A 21782-nucleotide genomic window follows, 5' to 3' on the forward strand; every position below is an offset into this window, starting at 1 on the left:
TTCAGGGTCTAGCTGGCATATCATACTTAATCCTGATCTTCCGTTCCAAGTCCACTCTTGTTTCCCCACCCCCTCCCCCAGTCCATTCCCAGCAGGCTAGCTAACATGATTCTATTAAACATAAGGCAGATCACATCACTCTTCTATTTAAAACTCCCCAGTGGCTCTGGTCACTCTCAGAATGAAAGTCAAAGTTTTTACTGTGACTTATTAGGCCTCACCCAATCTGCCCCAAATCACATCTGTGCCTTCTCTCCCTAGCACTCATTCTGCTCTAGCCATGCTGGCCTTCCATTCGCTCCTACTCACACCTAAACATCTTCTCAGGTGCTGTCCTCTCTGCCCAGATTGCTCTTTATCTGCGTGGATCGTTCCTTTGCCTCTTTCAGGTTTCGTTCTAACATTACTTCTCACTCAGGCTTCCTTAACCACCGAACTAAACAGCAGTGCCCCTTCCTATTCACCTTCTCTTATTTGTCTTTTTCCATAGCACTGTCTCTAATTCTAGGATTTTCTGATTTATTATCTGTCTTTTTTACCCCCAGAATGTAAGCTCTGTGAGGAATGGGACCTCTGTCAGTTACCTGACACATCCCCACTGCCCAGGTCGGCACCTAGACCCATGGTAGGTGCTCAATACACATTTGTCGAACTTATGATGATATATCTTTCTGTGAAAGAACATGGCCTGCATGGGATATTCAAAAAACCAGTTTGCTGAAAATAGGGATTGGAGCTGTGACTGAAGATCTCTTTCTTAAGGTCTTCTTTACAAAGATAACAGAATGGCTATGAGGCAGATTCCTTTATTTGTTTGGTGGTTGGAACATTCGTTATGTGTCCCTCAGGTTCCAGTCAGACCATTCACACTTGTCCTTTCAGCTGAACCTGTGAAATAAATATGCTGTGTGACATTTTTACTATTTTTTCATGGGTATTCTTTTTACTCAGTAAGGATGCACTTTTGTTTTCCATGAAATTCCTCTTTTAGAATATTTTCCTGTAAAGATTAAGCTGATGAATGATGTGTAGCAAAAGAACAGTCTTCACCATTGGCATATTATCCTCTCTCACACTTATTTTGGTTTCTAATCATAGTAACTTCACATTTAAATAAATAATTGCTGCCCACCACAATAATCATCAGAGGTTGTAGTAAAAAGTGAATTCTGGAAACACTGATACGCTTCCACATCAATCCACTCTCCTGCTGAGAGTACACTCATCGGCTGCTTCTAGAGAAGCAACACCTAACTCAATGGGGCAAAAGAACAGATTTGAATAAATCTGAGGAAATAGCTGAGAATGCACAATTTCATTCTCCCAGTTCTGATGCAGAAAAGGACAAACTGCCCGTATTCATCCCTTCCCCTCCACTTTGGTCAAATGAGAAATACAGAAAAATTGGCAAAATTTATTCATAATGCAGAAGTTGAGATGAATAAACAGCTGGCAATGGCATCCTGCCTCTCAGTTTGATTTATAAAAATATTAGTGAACTCAATTTTCTGGGGTTTTTTGCTATTTAATTTTGGGGAATGATAAAGAGAGTCTTTTTTTTTTTTTTTAATAATTATAAAACTTTAGGCTTTGATGTCACTTATTACAATATTGTTTGGAATTCTGAAAATGTCCTAGCAGTGGTGATCTGGGCTTTTCAGGACTTGAAAGTTGATAGAAGTTGGGTAACCGAATATCGTAGTGGTATCTTTTTCCTACATATACCCTGTCATTCAAGGCATAGAGTTTATCTGCAATGTCACTGCCAATTAAAACTGAAAACAGGCGGGAGATGTAACGATGCTGAGCGAAGAGCAAATATAATTTCTTTCTCCTCCAAGACACATATCGACAATCAGTTTCTGCTGTGAGGGTTACCTAAAAAAACAAAACAAAACAAAACAAAAAACCCACATATAAACAAAGATTAGGGAACAAGAAAAGTTCTGTCACATTTATTGTGCCCCAAATTTTAAATAAATTTCCCTCTGCTTTTTTAGGTTAAAAGAGCCTGCTGACCCCCAAAATTCATTACTATGTATAAAATATATAACATGAATAGCTACAACATTGTGCCCATCTCCAATTTATCTGTTTTCTAAGTTCAGATATCTAGATTTTGCATTTTATTGAAGCAAGAGCTCCTTACACTAAAATATAATAGAATTGGCTAATGTTAGAGAGGTATTTTCCAGTCATTCCTGAAGACTGTGGACATTTAACCCTGATCCAGTTCCAGTAGTACAAAATGAAATGTATCTACCTATTCTGTATATGAATATGAATCCGTATTTGTAGACACACCCATAGCTTACATGTATTCAACTATAGGGAAACAGAATATATCGTAATAGACAGAGCTTACTGAACTGATTATCTCTCAAAACTACCAGACATGGCAGCAGAACAGGGATAGGAGGTTTAGCATTTTGTTGCAATCCATCAGCATTTAAAAATTTTAAAATCACTTATTTTTTAAGAAGGGCAGATTGTTTTTTCTTTGTGTTTTTCAGACTGTCACAGTGGCAGTGTTTAGGGTACAGTCAAATCTCAATTATATTTTAATTCCCATATATGCAGTTAAAAAAATTAAGAATATTTCTCATGAACTCCTTTCTGGCATATAAAATACTGATTCTTCTCCTTGTTGCTGGAACTATAAAGTGACATTAACCAGCAAGAGTCAAATGGCTTTGGGAAGTCATGTGTGCTGCACAGTACATTCCAAAGTTAAGTGGAAATTATTCCTCTGTGACCGGCTGTTGTGTTTGTCCATCTGTTTGGAAGAGACCACATTCACTGTGTGCACTCATTGTCCCTTACCTGAAAAATGCCTTCCTCTGTGGGTCTCAGTGAGTCCCATTCAGGAGAATCCAGGAACTGGAAGGGGAAAATGTAATGCAGAAATTCGCCATCAACTGTCACTCTGATCCTACCCAAACACAAAGAATAGTACTTATGAGGAAAGAGAAAGCCAACACATAATTGGGAGCAATATTTCAGATCTCTGATGACCTTTGTGGCTATAAAAATTTTGAAGGGAAAAATATTAAATCCATACATTATAATAAGTGACAAATCTATAAGATTCATGTACTGATGTTCCTCACACAGTTAGAATTCTGGAATACTGGGTGAAATTCACCGGAAAACTCATCAAGCTGTCCATTTATGATATGTACCCATTTATGCATGTATATTACACTTCAATAAAAGGTTTCAGTGCACCCAGATTTTAAATTAAGTAGAACATTGAAATATTACCACTGTAAATATCTCTCTGAATTAAATATTTAACCTTTTAAAAACACAATTACATTGGTTTCCTCCCCAAACTTTCTGATATATATATACCCCTGGCTGGTTTGGCTCAGTGGATTGAGCGTCGGCCTGCGAGCTAAGTGTCGCTGGTTCGATCTTCCAGTCAGGGCACATCAGAGAAGGAAAACTCTGACTCCAAAAAAACCTCCGCTGCCTTGCGGCATACCTCTTCAGGGGAAAGGCTAAGGGAGTAAACCCCGACAGAAAATCCGGAGCCGGAGTCCCTAAGGCAGTTTGACGTTGTAGTCAACACCGGCAACTCCTGCGGCGCACCTGAAACCAAGCTGTATTGACTCCGTCTTTCCCTTGGACCCTTCAGCTGCGAAGAGGGGGGGGGTCTGCTGCATGGGCAACAGCAGACCCTCCATATCACCCTGCCCAGGCTCTGTAGCTTCAGCTTCACTGGAGAGGACACTCCAGCGTCATCACAAGATGTCGATTCAACACGGGAGGAGACAGATACCGTGTCACTCCCGAGTCGGACTGCACAGCCATTCTCGGCCGTGCAGATAGACTCTTAAGAAGCTACACCATCGTCTCTCAAGACGGACGGCTGCCGACAAAAATATGGTATATAATGTATTTATTTATATAAAATTGACCCAATTGACCCTTGAACAACATGAATTTGAACTGTGCAGATCCACTTATATACAGTTTTTCTTCAATAACTACTGTAAATACATTATCTCTTATAGTTTTCTTAATAACATTTTCTCTCTAGTTTACTTAATAGTAAGAATACAGTATGTAATGCATATAACATGCAAAATATGTGTTAACTGTTTAAGTGATAGGTAAAGCTTCTGGTCAACAATAGGCTATTAGTAAAGTTTCTGGGGAGTCTAAAGTTAAACATGGATTTTTTGACTGTGTGGGAGTCAGTGTCCCTACTGCTGAGTTATTCAAGGGCTGTCTATCCATCTAAAATGAGGTGCACCCACCTTGCTTTTAGCAAATGGGCAATTGCTAGAAATTACCTAAACAGTTGATCATTATAAAATTTAATGTTCTCTGTTACTTAAAAGAATGCCCTGTGAGAGCCTATTTAAAATACTCTGCATGCCAACATAAGTATTGTGCTAATTCAAGCTGGCATCATGCTCATCAAAAATTTTAGTAATTAGCTTGGAAACACATAGCATACCCAGAGAATCAATTCATACATTTGACTTCTAAGAAGAAATATCAAGGCTCTAGATTCTTTCTTGCTTCAGGCAAATAATACCATATGCTCTAAATGCCCATGTCCATGACTCACGTTCAGGGCTTTCCCATGCCTCAGGGTGTTAAATGCCATGCAGGACTATGCTACGCTGAGATAGAAAGTGTAGCAGAAAGGAAGACAAGCTAGTAACTAGACAAAAGATATTCAAACAGTAAGAGTACAAACCTTCCTGAAATCAGCAGAGAGAGTTTATCAATGGAGGTTTTCCCCTGCATGGCATAACAGTGCTCCTTTTCCAAAGTAACCACTTCAGAGCTCAGAGCAATCGTTCTGAAGACAGGCAAAGAGGTCCCCAGAGGCTGGAAAAGGGAGCTGTACAACAGCTGGAATTCTCGGGCGAAGGTTATGCTGCGCACTTGATATGCAATATGAACAAACTGCATGAAGCAGATAATAAAGAGTACAAAATTCCAGGAAAATATGTCAGCGGCACAGACATCTACCCAAGCCCAGACAGCAGAGCACAGAAAACCCAGCCCCAGCAAACTGAACACATAAAGGAGTCCGAAGAATCCACTACCACCCATGAAACCTACTACAAATAAAATACTGGCAAGGTGATAAATGGCTCCTTCGGCCTCTTGCGTCCAGCTGGCGCAGACTGGGTGTTCATCTATCAGGTTCTTCCATAAACTTGAATTTCTTTCCATGGTTGTATTACTGTTTGGTTCACTTTCCCGTTGATGTTAGATGATACTGAAGTGAGTAATTAAGTCCTTTGCTTTTCCATCATCCAAGTTTTGCTAAATCCTTACAAAACCAGAGAAAGCTTGGACAGCGGAGTTGTGGTGATTAAGGGTTTGGAGTGTACGGATCTTGAAAAACTAAGAATCCCATGCGAGCTTCTGTAAGTTCATCTGGGCTCCTGATTTAGAGGTAGTCCACAAATATTTTGTGGTTTCCTGTGCAAGAAGGAAAAAAAAAAGGATCTAATTAAACAAGGAGAATTGAGACATATATTTAATGAATCACCAGCATTACTTATTCATGATAAGCTTTTATTAAGTGTTAAATTTCTAGGATATGGAAAGTATATTTTTAGAATTACTTAATAATAATAAAAAATGATTAACACATTTTCATATTTGTTAGGATTAACTAACTACATACTTTTCAAGGGAGCTCAGTGCTACAATCAGCTAGTTTCCATAACCATAGTTCAATGTCCTTCAGAATCACTTAGGACGGTGACTAAAAGGGCAGATTCATAGATTGTTTTCAAGACATACTGACTCAGAATCTTCTCTGGTTGGGATAGGGGCTACGTGTTGGTATATAAAACGAGGTTCCCACATGATTTTGTGCACCAATCCATGGCCCTCCATGGCCTGCTGTTTGAGAGACACTATTTGACAATATTTTAATCAGAAGGGCCAAGTAGTTTATCTCAGACCACTGGGCAGTGGCGGAGCAGAACTTCAGCACTTGAGCCCAGGTGCTAGACCCCATTATGCAGCCTCTCCTGAAAGATCTTTTAAATTAGGTACTTTAAGGAGCCCTAATAAATACACAAACATAAGAAACACATAATCGAAGTCAGATTTTAAGAGCACATAGTAGACCGTAAAATGTTTAGTGACTTAGATAAAAATTATTTGAGAAATATAAATTCAGTTCTACTTTACTATATTAGAGGCTATTTCAGATGAAAGGTTGCAACTGTATAACTAAATAAATATTAAAATTCCTGCTACTAGCATATTTATTTACCAGATGGTCAGAATGTTATCAACTTGTTTTCCTACACATATATTCTCTACCCTTTCAGCCATATGGTAAAAATGCTAATATGTAATCTGAGTCACATATTTAACCATGATGACTGAGCTGTAGGATATGTATCATTTAACACTAGGTTTCTTAACAATAAATGGTTTCATTGTGAAGCATTCATTAGACTGATTTTTTTTCTCATAATTAATGCTCAAAACTCTTGAACTTGTGTGCTATTCTTAGTGTTATTTTTGAGAAAGATTATTTCCAGAATACCTGTTAATAACATATCAGGTGTTTCAGGTTTTGTTTCATAGAAAAAAAATACACAGAGGTGAAAATGACTTGGCTGAAGTTTAAAAAAAGGAACAGTGTAATCATCAACAGAACTAGAAATGAAAAGAAAGATGCTGCTGTTGTTGAAGTTCCTGATTTTTCACCTTAGATAGGAATTCTTTTCTCAGCAAGTAATGACTTCAAGAAGTCTACCAGGTGAATCATTAAAAGCTAAAATAATAGTAATAACATAGACCTATAATTTATTGTGATATTGTTTTTACTCAACTTCCTTTCAAATACATTTCAAACATTCTGCCTCACCCTAATTATCGCATTCTCCCAACACTTTGAGATAATGAGATTCAAGACAGACTGGCCCCCTGAACATGTTTAATTTCTCCTCTTTTAAAAAAAACACAAAATTATATACTACTGGATATTCAAAGAAAAACGAGTACTGAGAACCGTGAAATACCAGGCTGCAAATGTCAATCTCCCTGCTGTTTTACTTTTAAAACTAGGGTATTTTCAATTAATCACTTCCTCATGATACCAGACATAGCCTCTAAAGCCAATATTAAAGAGCACTGCTAGTGGAGCTCTGAACTTCAGTTTGAACTTCCTTAAAAATTTATAATCCTTGACAAAATGTGAAAATGATCCTAATGGGGAAAGGCCATGTAAACTATCGCAGTTCAGAAGGGAGCTTATGAATATCTTGTCCCCTTAAAATCTTGACTGGGGGGATATATTGGGCCATGTATACTCAAAGAGGATGAGCCTTGATGATTGTAAGAGGAAATGTGCTTCGGGTCTTTCCCAGATGGCTTGTTTCAGTAAGCTGCTACCAAGCCATCTTCTCTCCTTGATACTGTCTCACTGCCCTGATTACATTACCCCACACCCAGCCGTTCTCCACTCGGTGTGTTTTCATTCAGTCACCAAAACAGATGCACTTTATTAGAAGAGGAAGAAGTGACAGGGGCAGGTGAGGACCATGAGTGTCCCTTTGGTATGTGCCAGCTGTGCTAGATGAATGTTGAATGTGATTCATCAACCAGCTGCCAAAGGCTTGTAGGCCTGAAGTCCTGTTTTTGGGTAAATAAACGCTGGAATGCCAAAGCAGCACAATGGCTATATTAAGCAAGAAAATTGGTCTTCCCTACAAAAGAATTTAGCACAAAGAGATACAAATGATGGAGACCAACTTAAATGCCAACAAACACAATAATTCCAAGCACCAGCCGCCCCCCCATTTTCTTTTTGAATTTTAAGACGCTGAATAGTTATATAAAGGAACAAAGAAATGTAAAGGGGAGTATAAACTTGGCAGCCAACTGATGAAGATTAGCTCAGAATTGCATTGATCTGTTCAGAGTTTGTACATTAATTACCTTGTCGCATCACACTGATTGCCACGAGGGATGGAGGATCTAAATCATCATGTCCAGCTTACAAATGAGAAAAGCAGGGAACAGGATTGGGTAAGTCACTTGCTTCAGGTGAAAGAGGCAGTAAGTCACCATAGCAGGTGGAAGTTCAAGTCCCCTTCTGCGCAGCCTCATGCCTCTCCAGCAGCCAAGGCCACCTTTCAAGGCTGTCAATCCTATATTAATGTGTTGGGAGACCAAAGTGAGATATTCTGCCAGGACTGGTTTTCCAGGAAAATGATGAGCCTAACAGTGAATATTTAAGACCTGCTATATCCACTTGTACTGCTTAATGCATAATGCTTAGAATACTGTCAGGGACAAAGGCATAGAAAGCCACTCATGGAAAAATTTGCCCTATAATTACTTAACATCAACTAATTTCCTTTCCTAGAATCTGAAAGTCTTAAGGGATAAAGAGAAATGTCTTCGTATTTCTAACCCCTGGCACTCACTGGTGTAGAGGTGCAAGCACTCTGCCTTCTGGATTCCCAGTCTCAATCCAATTTAACGAATGGTGTAACATCTCTGTCACCTAGGGGAACAGAAGTGGGGAAGATCCCAACATCCAAGATACTTCAGTACAAAGACACTAAGGAATTGAGACATCACTTATTTAAAATATTTGGTACAACTCCAAATTCATAGGGGAATCCTTTTGTCTTCCTACAATGTTGAGCTCCTTAAGTAAAGCAGTTGAATTACTGATCTGATTAAAAACAACTTTGGTAACTTGTAGTATTGAGTTAGTTGTAGCCACTAGGCAACCTAGAAGTTCAAAATTCCATCAATATTCTTCTCATTAATTGGAATCAGGTCCCAACTTTGGTATGTACTCCATATGTAAAATAATCATTTACCTAAAGTTGGCTTTCTCTACTTACCCTCAAGATGATACACTTACTCAGCAACTATGTACCAGACATATTTAAAAAGTTATCTCACTTAACCTTCACAATAACCCTATTAGGAAGGTATGATTAAAGGTGAGAAAATTGAAACCCAGAGAAGGTAAATAAATTGTTTCAGTTCACATTGTTAATACTGGAACTAAGATTCCATCCAGGTCTGCCTGACTCTGAAGTTCAGTCTGAACCACTTCAGTCTGCTTCCACAGTACCAGATTTTAGAAAATGCAGGCTTTAGTTTCCATCCTGCTACTTAGAGCAACTCAGGAATGTTTATTCATCAGTGAAACAGAGGTAATATTACTGATTCTGTCCACTTTAAAGGGTCCTGGAAGATTCGAATGAGAAAATACATACTAAAAACTCTTGGAAAATTTTTAAATAACAGAAGTGGCATCACTGTACTTGTTGCTTGTATGTGACAGAGCCAAGCCATTCAGAGAATATAGTTTTAAAAATGATTTCTTTCCCTTAGAGGATTATAATTGAGGACAGAAATACAAATGGTCACTTTTGGCTGCTATCTATCCATTTTTAAGTTAATAAATTCTAAGTTTACTCATTCCTTCAGGGTGATCTCAGTTATTCTTCCCTACCTTGTGTCCTGACCTCCTATTATTGGTAGGTGTAAACCTATAATGAACCTGCCCTTGAGTCTTTGCCTTCCAAATGCCAAGAAGCCAGTTATTGGAAGCCACCAACAATCCCGCCTTAGGTTTGACTTTAGAGTTTCTCAGCAGCTGCTCCCAGAGCACTTACATCAGAATCACCCTGGTGGCTTGTTGAAAATGACCCTTCCCTGGCTCCACCCGGGAAATACTGAGCCAGGAAGGGACCCAGGAAGACAAATTTCTGATCACCTCCCAGTTGATTCTTCTGCACCCTGATGTTTGAGAGCCATTATTTTATGTTGTTCTTGAATGGTCTCTGAATTATCATTGCTTGTTTGCAGGGCCTCAGCTCTGTCCATTCCTGTTGACTACTGGGCTGTCTTTCTAGGCTGATGGCTCAGTGCTTTGCTCTTTGATCTCTCGTTGTCCATCCATGGCTGTAGTACTGGTGTTAGCATACCATACTGTTATGTACTTGGTCCATTTCACATTACTACTTAAGAAAAGGGTTTTGGCATTAGCTGTACCCCTAAACATGTGATTTTACTATTTCTAGACATGTTTCCTCAGTGATAAGGTAAAAAATTTGGACAAAATAATATGAGGTCCTTTTAGACCTAACATAACATGACTCTATGTGGAATAGAAGATTATTCCAAACATGGGTCGAAATATAGAGTGGAGTGGCAGAACAGAATTAAGTCTGTAGGTCTTAACAGCAGGTTTATAATTGCGGCCCAACTCTAGAGGTGGTTGAATTAATTATTTAAGACCTGTGTTGGGGCCCAGGCACTGTTTTTTTTTTTTTTTTTTTTTTTCTTTTCCATAAACTCACCAGGGATTTTGATGTGCAATCAGGGTTAAGAACTATTGAACAAAAATATAGGAAAATGGGCATGAAAGACATCAAAACATTCTGTGAAGCATCTGGATTTTAATCCTTATTTTTAGGGGGCAGCAAGGCACATATCTCCTTGTGTGTTTTCATTTCCATGTTTTGCTCAGGTGAGGAAACATTTTCCTTCCTGACCACTCATTATTCCAAGAAAACTCAAGGTTTATTGATATTTTGCAGTAACCTTTCCTTAACACGGTGGCCTGAAGTGTACTTTCTAGGCTTTGAGTTTTTGTGGCCTTTATTATCTCTGTAGGCTTCCATTATATATTATATTGATGGATATAATATATAATATATAAAATATATAATGTATGTTATATTTATACATATCATAATTTGTTTATTCTCAGTTGCACATAAATAATTTTTAAAAGAAATTAACAGTATGTGTATTTTTAAAATATCAGCTTCATTGATTGGCATGTATGTGGATATATAGGGTAGGGCAAAAGTAGGTTTACAGTTGTGAGTACATGAAACAGTTTATTCTTGTATTATTATTTATTAATTATTGTATTATTTTCCATATAAACAACTGTAAACCTACTTTTTCCCCACCCTGTATATGCTTGGCATTCCCTTCTGTCTAGAACAGAGTGAGTCTTCAATAAATGTTCACTGACTGATAAGGATAACAGTGTTCAGGTAGGAAACAATGTTTGGTATAGTTTTGGAACAAGCAGGTTAATAAGTCAGGAAGCCCAAGTGAGAGAGGACCATTACCTGAATCAATGGTTTGGGTGTTGGATTAAAAAAGAAAGTATTTATTAGATTATGAGGAAGAAGTCAAAAGACGAAGTGTCTACTGAGAGAAAGGAACAAAGGGCAGAAGACCTTCTGGAACTGTAGGAGATCCCAAAGTTCAGAAAGAAATCAGAAGAAAGGGGGCTCAGCTTCAGCCATGTTTAATCTGATGCTCTTGGTCTAAAATTCACAGCAGAAGATAAGAAGCAGGATGGATGTACACTTAACGGTTGCTATTACATGGGACAATAATGACTAAAGACTGGGGTTGGCAAGATTATCTAGAAAGTGAGTACAGAGAGAACTGAGAGTCGAAGTTAAGTGCCCATGATTAGAAGCCTTTGATAAAACTCTATAGAGTTCTGCTGTCCACTGTGGGAGCCATTAGCCACACATGGCCACTGCGAACCTGAAATGTGGCTGGTCTGAATCGAGATGTGCTGTACATAATGGGTTTTGAAGACTTAGTACAAAGATAAATTCTTATATTGATTTCATGTTGAAATGATAATGTTTTGGAAATATTGGGTTAAAGAAAACATTATTAAAGCTCATTTTGCCCATTTCTTCTTATTTTTAATATTCCTACTAGAAAATTTAAAACTGCATACATGGCTTGCATTGTATTATTTGGGCAATGTTGGTCTAGAATATTTCAAGTAACACAGAGAGGAAATGAAAAGACTTGGTGTGATGCTGTTCAAACGGTGTGTATATGTAATGTATAAGTATATAAATATGGGAGAATTATCTAAGATTAAGAACAGGAAGTTGATATAAGTGTAAATGATATTGGCTACAATATTCATTTGTTACAGTCAGTCAAATATTATCTAAGGCAAAAATGTCACCATCTGGTGTCTGCTTGCATAGATGGCCAACCCCACCATAGCTCTTGGCCTTTACCCTACTTTTTTGTTTTGCCTTACAATTCCACTTTCCCAGGCAATTATATTACATGGTTTCACTTTCTCATTTTCATTCTCTGATGATACCTCATGGAATACATCAGAAATCCTACACAAGATCATCTCCTCTCCTAAGTTTTATACTGGAGATCAGATTGTGACTTTCTGGATCCCATGGGGTCCACATCAGCCTATCTTTTCACATAACGCATGAGTCTCTTCATTCACCTGAAGGCTCCTTGGCTGGAGTATGCCTTTGATCTTCCCATACCAATGAGACTTTGGCTTCTCTTGAGGCTTGAGGAAATTAGAGAACATGCCTACAGGTTGTGCTGGACTTCTCTGATTCTCATGTTTTAGCCAAAGTCACATTTGATTATCTCCAGCCATGCTTGATTTTTCACTTTACCACATACTATGGTACGCAGAACTCCAAGACTCCTGCCCCACTGGTGCACTCATCCTGTAATACCCTCCCCTGGAGTGTGCAGAACCTGTGAATGGAATGGGACAGGTGCTCCCTTGACTAGGTGGCATTATATGGCAAATGGTGTTGGAATAGTCACTCCTGTGATTATTTTAAGTTATATAAGACTCCACTGTAAGACTGGAGAGGAATTGGAAATTAGAGAGACATATTCTTGGAAGAAAGCAAACACCATATTGTGAACCTCCTATGGGGGCCACAAGATAAGGAATTGCAAGCAGTCTCTGTGAACTAAAAGAAGTATTTAACCAACAGTTACCAAGGTAATGGGGAACCTCAGTCCTACAACCACAAGAAGCTGAATTCTGACAACCACCTCCAAGCTTGGAAGAGAACCCTGGACTCCAAATGAGGAGTGTAGTGGCATGGATGACTCTTAGATTGCAGGCTTGTGAGACTCTGAGCAGAGGAGCCACTTCAGCCATGGCTGGACTCCTGACCCACAAAAACTTCGAGAGAATAACTTTGTGTTTTAAGTGACTAAGTTTGTGGTAATTTGTTACAAAGCAATTGAAAATGAATACACACACAATTATGAGTACTCACTATACATGAGTCTTTCTATTAATCTAATAATCCACATTTTATAATAAACTTGGAATACAGGTCTATGGAACAGAAGACCCTCAATCCTTGCTAGATTTAGATCAGGCAAATTAGATGAGAATGGTTCTTTAATAGAACCTGGAAAACAAGACACTATGAGAGGCCCTAGGAATTTTGAGTACATTTAGATTCACTGTGGTTCCTATAGTTTCTCCTTTCATGAAGTCAGGTGGCCCCAACACTGTTAAGCATATAGACACATGGGCAACTTTCAGAATAGTTATGTCATTCATAACTAAGTTTCTGGAAATTTGTTACAAAGTTTGTTACCACAAACTTAGTCACTTAAAGCAACACAAATTTATTATCTCCAAAATTCCTGAAATACTGTGTTTCCTTGGTGGACTTTCAGCTTAGTCGGTTCTTGTAAAATTGAGCCATATGTATAGGGCAAAAACTTGACATTTCAGACACATCCAGAGACTAACACACAAAAGACAGCCTACAGAAACTCAAAACAAATACAGTATTCCCTCACTTATCGCAGGTATTCCATTCTAGACCCCACCACGATAGATGAAAATCCGCGAAGCAGGAACCTTACATTTATTTTATTATTTATATATATTTTAAGGCTTTATAAACCCTTCCCACACACTTATAAACCATTCCCAGTTCCTTATTAACCTTTCCCACACTTTTATAAACGCTACTTATATTCTTAAACATATTCTACACTTTTAAACCTACGTAACTTTAACAACATATGTATACAGTACCGCAAAATTCTGAGATATAGCAAAAAATCCATGATAAATAATTAAATATAATATTTTTAAAAATCCTGCGATACAGTGAGGCCACGATAAGTGAACCACGATATAGAGAGGGACTACTGTAGCTCTGTAATTCTTGAATTGCATGACTCTACCAAGTTCAGATGAGTTGAGCAATGGGAAATGCAATGTTCTTAATCCTCATACACCACTATTACTACTACTACCAGCATCTAATATTTACTGAGCATTTACTTACTATGTGCCAGGCATGTTTCTAAAAACCTTAAAATATTTTGTCATTTAATCCTTATAAGATTTTGAACTAGATAGTTTTATTGTCTCCATTTTACAGATGAGAAAAACTGAGGTAAAGGAAAGTTAAGTAGGTTGCCTAAGGATATATAAATGATAGAGCCCAGATTCACTGCCAGGTAGGCAGATGCAAGTACCTGCTCTCCTAACCACCATACCATATAGCTTCATGTACAGTTTGAATCTAAATATGGATTTACTAGAACAAATCAACAGCATTCTTGTGTCCTCTCCCTTCAGATCTGGATTCAATGAATTTAAGTGTCCTCTTACGAAATTACAATTGTTCGAGCAACAGAGGGTTAAAAGGGTGGGTCCTATGTTGAATCATCAACGCTCTATAATTCTTGATTTGAAGAAACAGCAGTAAACCTCTCTTTCTTAAGCTTGTCATTTGATTGCTTTAAGTAAACAATTCACATGCTCTGCTTCAAGTTCTTCTGACTTCTCCATGTCCTAGAAATGGCTAATGGGACCAGCAGAAAGCCATTTACTTCAGATCAGCTGCTATTATGTCATGCGGTAAGTTCACCAGAGGTTCCTGATGAAAGATGCCAAGAGAAATGGATTCAAGGATACATTAAATAGTCTTTTCTTGATAAGAGTCAAGGGTAGATACCTTCATCTCCCTCTCCTTCAGTGACCTATATTCAGCAAATTAACTCACTTTTTCTGTTTATTTTAGTTAAGGTTCTCATGTTCCTTCCTTGCAAACACATCTAACAGGTTCATGTGTGCTAGCTAATTGTCTATAATCTTTTCTAGTTTTTCTTCTGGCAAAATAACCAAGTGGACCACACACCAGGTTCAGCGATGTTTGAAACCACCAAAGCAGCTACTATGAATGCTAAAACGAGCACTTCCACAGGCTGTGTGGATTGCTTTCAAGGTGACTGTATAGAGACAGAACTTTCTCTTTGTGAGAAAGATCGCTCACTGTTTGGTACTCAATCCACATGCTCAACAATCTTTTCATTTCTTCTGTTTCTTTCAGTCTTGTTACTGATTTGCAGAACTTGAAATTATTCCAGCCATAGATGTTTCTTTTCTTTCTCTTTTTCCTTCTTTCCTTCTTTCCCTCTTTCCTTCCTTCTTTCTTTCTTTCTTCCTTCCTTCCTTTCTTCCTTCCTTCCTTCCTTCCTTCCTTCCTTCCTTCCTTCCTTTCCCTTTCTCTCTCTTTCTTTCTTTCTCTTCCTTCCTTCCTTCCTTCCTTCCTTCCTTCCTTTCCCTTTCTCTCTTTCTCTCTTTCTCTCTTTCTTTCTTTCTTTCTTTCTTTCTTTCTCTTCCTTCCTTCCTTCCTTCCTTCCTTCCTTCCTTCCTTCCTTCCTTCCTTCCTTCCTTCCTTCCTTTCCCTTTCTCTCTTTCTCTCTTTCTCTCTTTCTTTCTTTCTTTCTTTCTTTCTTTCTTTCTTTCTTTCTTCTCTTCCTTCCTTCCTTTCTTTCTTTTCTTTCTTTCTTTCTTTCTTTCTTTCTTTCTTTCTTTCTTTCTTTCTTTCTTTCTTTCTTTCTTTCTTTCTTTCTTTCTTTCTTTCTTTCTTTCTTTCTTTCTTTCTTTCTTCTTCTTTCTTTCTCTTTCTTCCTTCCTTCCTTCCTTCCTTCCTTCCTTCCTTCCTTCCTTTCCCTTTCTCTCTCTCTTTCTTTCTTTCTTTCCCTTCCTTCCTTCCTTCCTTCCTTCCTTCCTTCCTTCCTTCCTTTCTTTCTTTCTTTCTTTCTTTCTTTCTTTCTTTCTTTCTTTCTTTCTTTCTTTCTTTCTTTCTTTCTTTCTTTCTTTCTTCCTTCCTTCCTTTCCCTTTCTTCCTTTCTTTCTTTCTTCCTTTCTTCCTTTCTTCCTTTCTTCCTTCCTTCCTTCCTTCCTTCCTTCCTTCCTTTCTTCCTTTCTTCCTTTCTTCCTTTCTTTCTTTCTTTCTTTCTTTCTTTCTTTCTTTCTTTCTTTCTTTCTTTTCTTTTCTTTCTTTCTTGCATTTCCTCTCATGATCCACAGTGTGGATTATTTCCCTATTCCTGCTGCTAAGGAAATACCATATATATTCTCATGATTTTTAAAAAATGTTTGATTACCTCAAGTTTCTCTCCAGTATTGAAGCTTTCCTTTGTCATGTACTATTTGGCATTTTTGAATCCAGATGTTTAGACATTTTTGGGACGCTGAATGACTGTTTTTATATAGGAAAGTTCACAAGTGCAAAAGGAACAGCAAAATACAATCTTTCAGGATAACATGTGGTGAACCAAGGTAGCTGGTAGATGTTTGAGGTGTGTGTATGTTTTCCATTTGCATATTCCTATGTGGCTCAGGTCAGCTGGTTGCAGTTTCATGTGTTCACCTGGTGGGTGTTCTGCTGAGTCAATCATGCATAAGTGCTAAATTCATGTTACTCTCAAACTGTTCCCTAATATTTCAACTGCATTACAATTACACTTGTTTTTGAAATAAGCATTGTAGCATAACTGACTGTATCATTAACTTTCAAATGGCCAGGAAAATGTTATTAATATATGCAATAATCAGTAAACCCCACCCTCATGGAGCTTGTATTTTAGTGAAATTCAAATGGTGCCATTAAGCCAGTTTCAAATGATGAGATCTGTTTTATATAGCTAAAAATACTTCTTAGGTACAAATAAACAAAAGCTACTTAAAACACTTAAAGTCAGTTGTATACTAAGTTTAAATAAATGCTATATTTTGAAATACAGTCTAAAGTCTTAAAAATCAAAATGCAAACCAGATTGTTATTTAGAACTTCTATCAAAGATCAAAAACAAAGAAACTCAAAATATTTTATGTGTCTCAGGAGTAACATGTTGCATATAAATGTATTTGTATCCTCCTATATGTATAAATGCAAAGAAAGGCATACAGAATAATCTTCGCATAATGTTAAGGATGGCTATTTTGGGATGCTAAGATACTACTTTGACTTTTTAAATACTTAACTGTATTATTTGCATTCTTAATAACTTTATAAAACAAAATGATTTTACATTAAAAAAATTAAATACAAAGATTTCAAAGAATATAATAAAAATCCATGATCCCACAACCAGAATTCACAAACATCAACATTCTCATGTTTTGGGGTCTTTTTTTATAATAAAAAAATTCCAAAAAAAAAAAATTGAAGATCACCATGGATTGTTCTCTAGCTCCATTCCGTGCTCACCACTCCCTATATATAATTGTGTTTATCCTTCCAGTCTACATAGAATAATTATTAAAACTGAAATTTAAAATGAAATGCAAGATTATAAATGTATCTTATAATGTATTGTTTTGAATCACACAGTTTTTTCCTGATGAATGGTTTTAAACATATACAAAAACAGAAAATATATAATAGTAAATTCCTATATACCATTAGCCAGATTCAACAATTACCAACATTTTGCCATACAGAGGTCTTTTGAAATTAAAAGTAAAAACTGTAACCTGTTTATCTTACAGTTTGTTCAGTCAATAAACAAACACCTCCTAAGGAGGACAGGGAGAACTAGGATTAGCTGTGTTCTTACTATGTGCCAGGCACTAGGTCTTTCATACACTGACCCATTTAGGAGTCACATCTGTGCAACCTAATTATTGTAGTATTATCAGCATTGTTCAGAGTGGAAAATGAGGCTCAGAGAGATGAAAATTCTTCCATAGGCTTAGTCAGTTGCTTATCTTTCATTATCTTAAACCCTCCCTCCCCTCCCCCAATTTCAGAGTGTGTGTGAGATTCACTAGGGGTTATTATTTCGAGGTCTCATTTGGGGTCTTTAAGAATTACTCCCTGAATTCTCTGGGTTTGAAGAGGATCCAACATTACTACAGGGACCTTAAGTCAGAAACTTTTTTTTTTCAGAAACTTTTGGTTATTTATTTAATTTAGAAAATTCTTGTAACTTTCACTTAAAGACATTTTCCTTAGATAAAAGAAACATTTCCTCCTTTCCTTGAAAAAAATCTATTTAATGATTCAAGATACCTTTGTAAACTCTTATTTACTCTCTATAAGTCATAATCCCAGCTGACCAACAACCATAATTACAAAAAATAATTTCAATTGCCATTTGCAGGCTTGCAAACCTATCGTGAATATTTTCTAAAGCAGTTTTGAAACTTCTGACTGCTAATTTGCTTACACGTTGTTAGGCTCATATACTACAGCATATGCTTCATAACCATTCTTGATCTTTCCTGCAGACTACTACAAAGTAAGCAGACACGAATGCTCCAGTGTGTCATCTCTATTAGTCAGTCTTGTAAGAAGCATGGGATTTTGGTTTCCCATGACACATTTTTATTTAATAGCACAGAATATCACCATTTAAAAGCATATGATACACAATGATTCAGCTTTTTTGAGAGACTGATTAGATGAAAGAAACTCAGCTGTGTCTCCCAGTGTTTATGTATAAAATTTTAGGATGAATAATGTCTTACTCTCAAGTTCAATTATTGTTAGTATCCCAAATTCTTCAAAAGAGAATTTGAGGTAGAAAAGAGACTTAAAGTTCATCTGGGATCAGCCAGACCTCCTCATTTTGCAAATGTGGAAAGAGGTCCAATTTTTGTTTTGTTTATATTTTGTTTTCACATAGTTGTTGTTTGGGTTTCTATTGCCACAAAGAACAATGCCAAGTTACTGCACTGTCACACCAGGCATATATATACATTCAACAGTCTCTGGTATTAAAAATAACAGAAAAGAGGCACCAAACCTTAGTATGGACAGAGAGCAATATATTTTTTAAGGCAGCCATAAAACTCAATTACAATGTGTAAGCTTGCAAATTCAAAATACCTAGCTACAAGAGTTACAGTAAAAAGTCAGGAAGGAAGATTATCACATTCTAAAAGTTTAGTAACTCAAATTAAATTATGTTCAAAAGTAGGCTTTTAATTCTACTTTTTCATTTATTATTTATATACAGAAATGCTTTACTTTTTGCAAGTATCTCCTAACTAAATCATTTCTTTTTTGGCCATAGCCCTATTGCTGCATTTTGATTTTGTGCCTTTGATCTTTTCCTAAAATACAGACCCTCAATATGTATTGTACCTCTGTAACTGAGTTGGTGATGAAGTAATTTAGTGGCTTCCAACTTTCCTCCCTCCCTCCCTCCCTTCCTTCCTTCATTCTGGCATAGGGATCCCCAAAAAGAGAAAACAGGTCAGTGTCACCATTGATGAGGCAGCTTTCTCTTGACCCAAGTAAGTACCCCCCAACCCTAGTCACGTCCTTTACAGACGAGGGACAGGAAACTCCCAGTCACACTGCACAACTTCCCCAAGGTGAAACAGGAACTGTCAGGTCCCCTCGGACCAGCTTTTCCCGCTTGAAAATCCGGCCTTTTTTTTGGACTCTAAAAGTGCCTGGGGCAAGAGTAGGACCCACAGAGACCTGGGGTCATCGATTCGCCTCTAAGGACCGCTCCAGTCCCCAGGGGCCGGCGCGCGTGAAGCCCGCAGCAGCGGCCCCGCAGCCTCCCAGCCGCGGGTGGCGCCGCCCGGACTCCAAGCTCGCAGTTGGCCTGAGCGGGGCAGGCGCCGAGGGGCGGCGCGGGCAGCACAGAACACCGGGCGGCGAAGCACGAGCGCTCCCGGGGGTCGGCGGCCTCGCAGCCCCCATCCCGGGGCGGGGCCAGGGCAGAAGCCTCCGGCAAAGTTGCCGCGAGCACCATGAGGTGCCGGGCTGTGGACAGCTCCGGGAAGACAGTGGCCACTGCCACCCCACGGTCTCCTCCTTACCTTTCCTTTCCCGGCCTTGCTCAGAGCTCCTGCGTCGTACCCGCGGAAGTTTCCCAGCCCCGCGTGCGGGGCCCGAGCGGCCCGCAGGGGAGCCCCTACGCCGGGCTGCGCGCTCCTCGCAGCCCACCCGGCCGGCGCCCGCCCCGCGCCCCGGCACGTGGCGACAATCTGCAGCTCCGGAGCGGCGCAGTGGCGCAGACGGGGACCGGGCACAGACGTGCGCCCCGAGGCGCTGCGGGGAGGGCGGGGGCTGGCGGCCACCTCGTCGGCCTCGGGCAGCTCACACCCTGTGGCCACTGCTTTACAGGAGTGCTGATAAAACCTAGCGGCTGCTGCGGAGAAAGTTTGCAAAGACCGGTTTTCGGATGTGAACACTGCTCGCGATCATCAAATAAACCTGGTATTCGCTAATATACTAGGCAGAGAGCGATGGAGATGACTACTGGATTGAAAAGCAACTGTAAATCTTCCCTCTCGCTCTCCTACCCTATCTTCCCGCCCCCCGCCCCGCCCCATACAGAGAAGCCGCACACTAAATGATATACATGATCAGAGAGGCATGGAAATATTGGATGTATAGGACAAAGATTGATATATGGATTCGAATCAATGACTATCTCAAAAAAGCATTTGGGTAAAGATTATAGACAATCACAGAAAAAAAATTAAAGTGCGAATGATCAAAAAAAGTTCAAATCTGTAATAAGCCAAATGCATGCAATTTAAGGTAAATATCAAATGCATTTTTTCCTCCTATGAAATTCGTGAAGTTTTGTTTGGGGTATTAAACTATAGGGTGGTTGGTGAGGGAACAGGGAAGCACACAACTTGCCTTTATTTTATACAAACACGTTGGTGACAGGGATGCCAGGAACAAACATTTATTGAGTGATCGATGTCTCCCTTGGTCCCTAGAATAACTGCGAAAGTAATTAATACAAGTCGTAAAATTAACCTCCTTTAAATGATGCTGGAACTGAGAGCAAAAATACGCATCCATATTTCTACATCCCATATGTGGCTAGAAACTACTTGGCTTCAAGGCCTTTGCTTACTCTTCATTCTAGGGATTTACTCAAAAATGTTGGAAATACAGTTTATAGTGGTTCTAATCCATGGCATATGCATATAACTCTGAAGTGAGAAGGTCACAAGTTTGGACATGCAGATGGCAAGATTTCATTCTTTTTAATGCCTGAGTCATATTCCATTCTATAAATGCACCACTTCTTCTATATCCATTCATCTATTCATGGACACTAAGGTTGCTTCCGTATTTTGGCTATTGTAAATAATGCTGCAATGAACATAAAAAAATGTATATATCTTTTCAATGTAGTGTTTTGGGTTTCTTCGAATAGATACCCAGAAGTGAAATTGCTAAGTCCTTCTTTGTCTCTTGTTATATAGCCTTTGTCTTAAAGTCTATTTTGTCTGCTTTATGTATTGCTACCACAGCTTTTGTTCGTTTGTTTCCAGTTTCATGAAATATCTCTTTCATCTCTTTACTTTCAGTCTGTGTGTCTTTCAATCTGAAGTGAGTCTCTTGCAGACAGTATATATATATATAAGGACCTTGTTTTGTTATCCATTCAGCCTCCATCTGTCTTTTGATTGGAGCATTTAGCCATTTGCATTTAAAGTAATTGTTGATTCACATGTACTTATTGCCAGTTTATTGTTCATATATAGATAGATAGATATAGATATCTTCTTTAAAAAGACTCTTTAATATTTCTTTTAATACTGGTTTGGTGGTGATGAACTCTTAGATTTTTCTTGTCTGGGAAGCTCTTTATCTGCCCTTTGATTCTAAATAGTAACTTTGCTGTGTAGAGTATTCTTGGTTGTAGGTCCCTGCTTTTTATCATTTTGAATATTTCTT

The 21782-nt window shown here is 38.4% G+C and overlaps 1 protein-coding gene across 1 annotated transcript; it reads right to left on the reverse strand.

The window, feature by feature from the left end:
* Nucleotides 1–1058: 1058 nt before the first annotated feature.
* POPDC3 (popeye domain cAMP effector 3) lies at nt 1059–20101 on the reverse strand. The gene is made up of 4 exons (XM_090280570.1): nt 19898–20101; nt 4715–5451; nt 2824–2932; nt 1059–1878 (listed from the first exon to the last, which is right to left on the reverse strand). The coding sequence occupies exons 2-4, from the start codon at nt 5197–5199 to the stop codon at nt 1597–1599; spliced, it is 876 nt and encodes a 291-aa protein (XP_090136696.1). The 5' UTR covers nt 5200–5451; nt 19898–20101; the 3' UTR covers nt 1059–1596.
* Nucleotides 20102–21782: the final 1681 nt, after the last annotated feature.

Source organism: Furipterus horrens, unplaced genomic scaffold (assembly GCF_987537825.1).
Source record: "Furipterus horrens unplaced genomic scaffold, mFurHor1.1.pri manual_scaffold_6, whole genome shotgun sequence".
Classification (NCBI taxonomy): Eukaryota; Metazoa; Chordata; class Mammalia; order Chiroptera; family Furipteridae; genus Furipterus; species Furipterus horrens.

Bases quoted from the DNA above. Each gene is read 5' to 3' on its own strand.
- POPDC3 (XM_090280570.1), bottom strand. From the start codon at position 5,199: ATGGAAAGAAATTCAAGTTTATGGAAGAACCTGATAGATGAACACCCA. The intron at 2,933-4,714 runs GTTTGTACTCTT...GTGTTTGGGTAG, and splicing joins TCTCTGCTGATTTCAGGAAG to GATCAGAGTGACAGTTGATG. The intron at 1,879-2,823 runs GTAAGGGACAAT...TTGTTTTTTTAG, and splicing joins CAGAGGAAGGCATTTTTCAG to GTAACCCTCACAGCAGAAAC.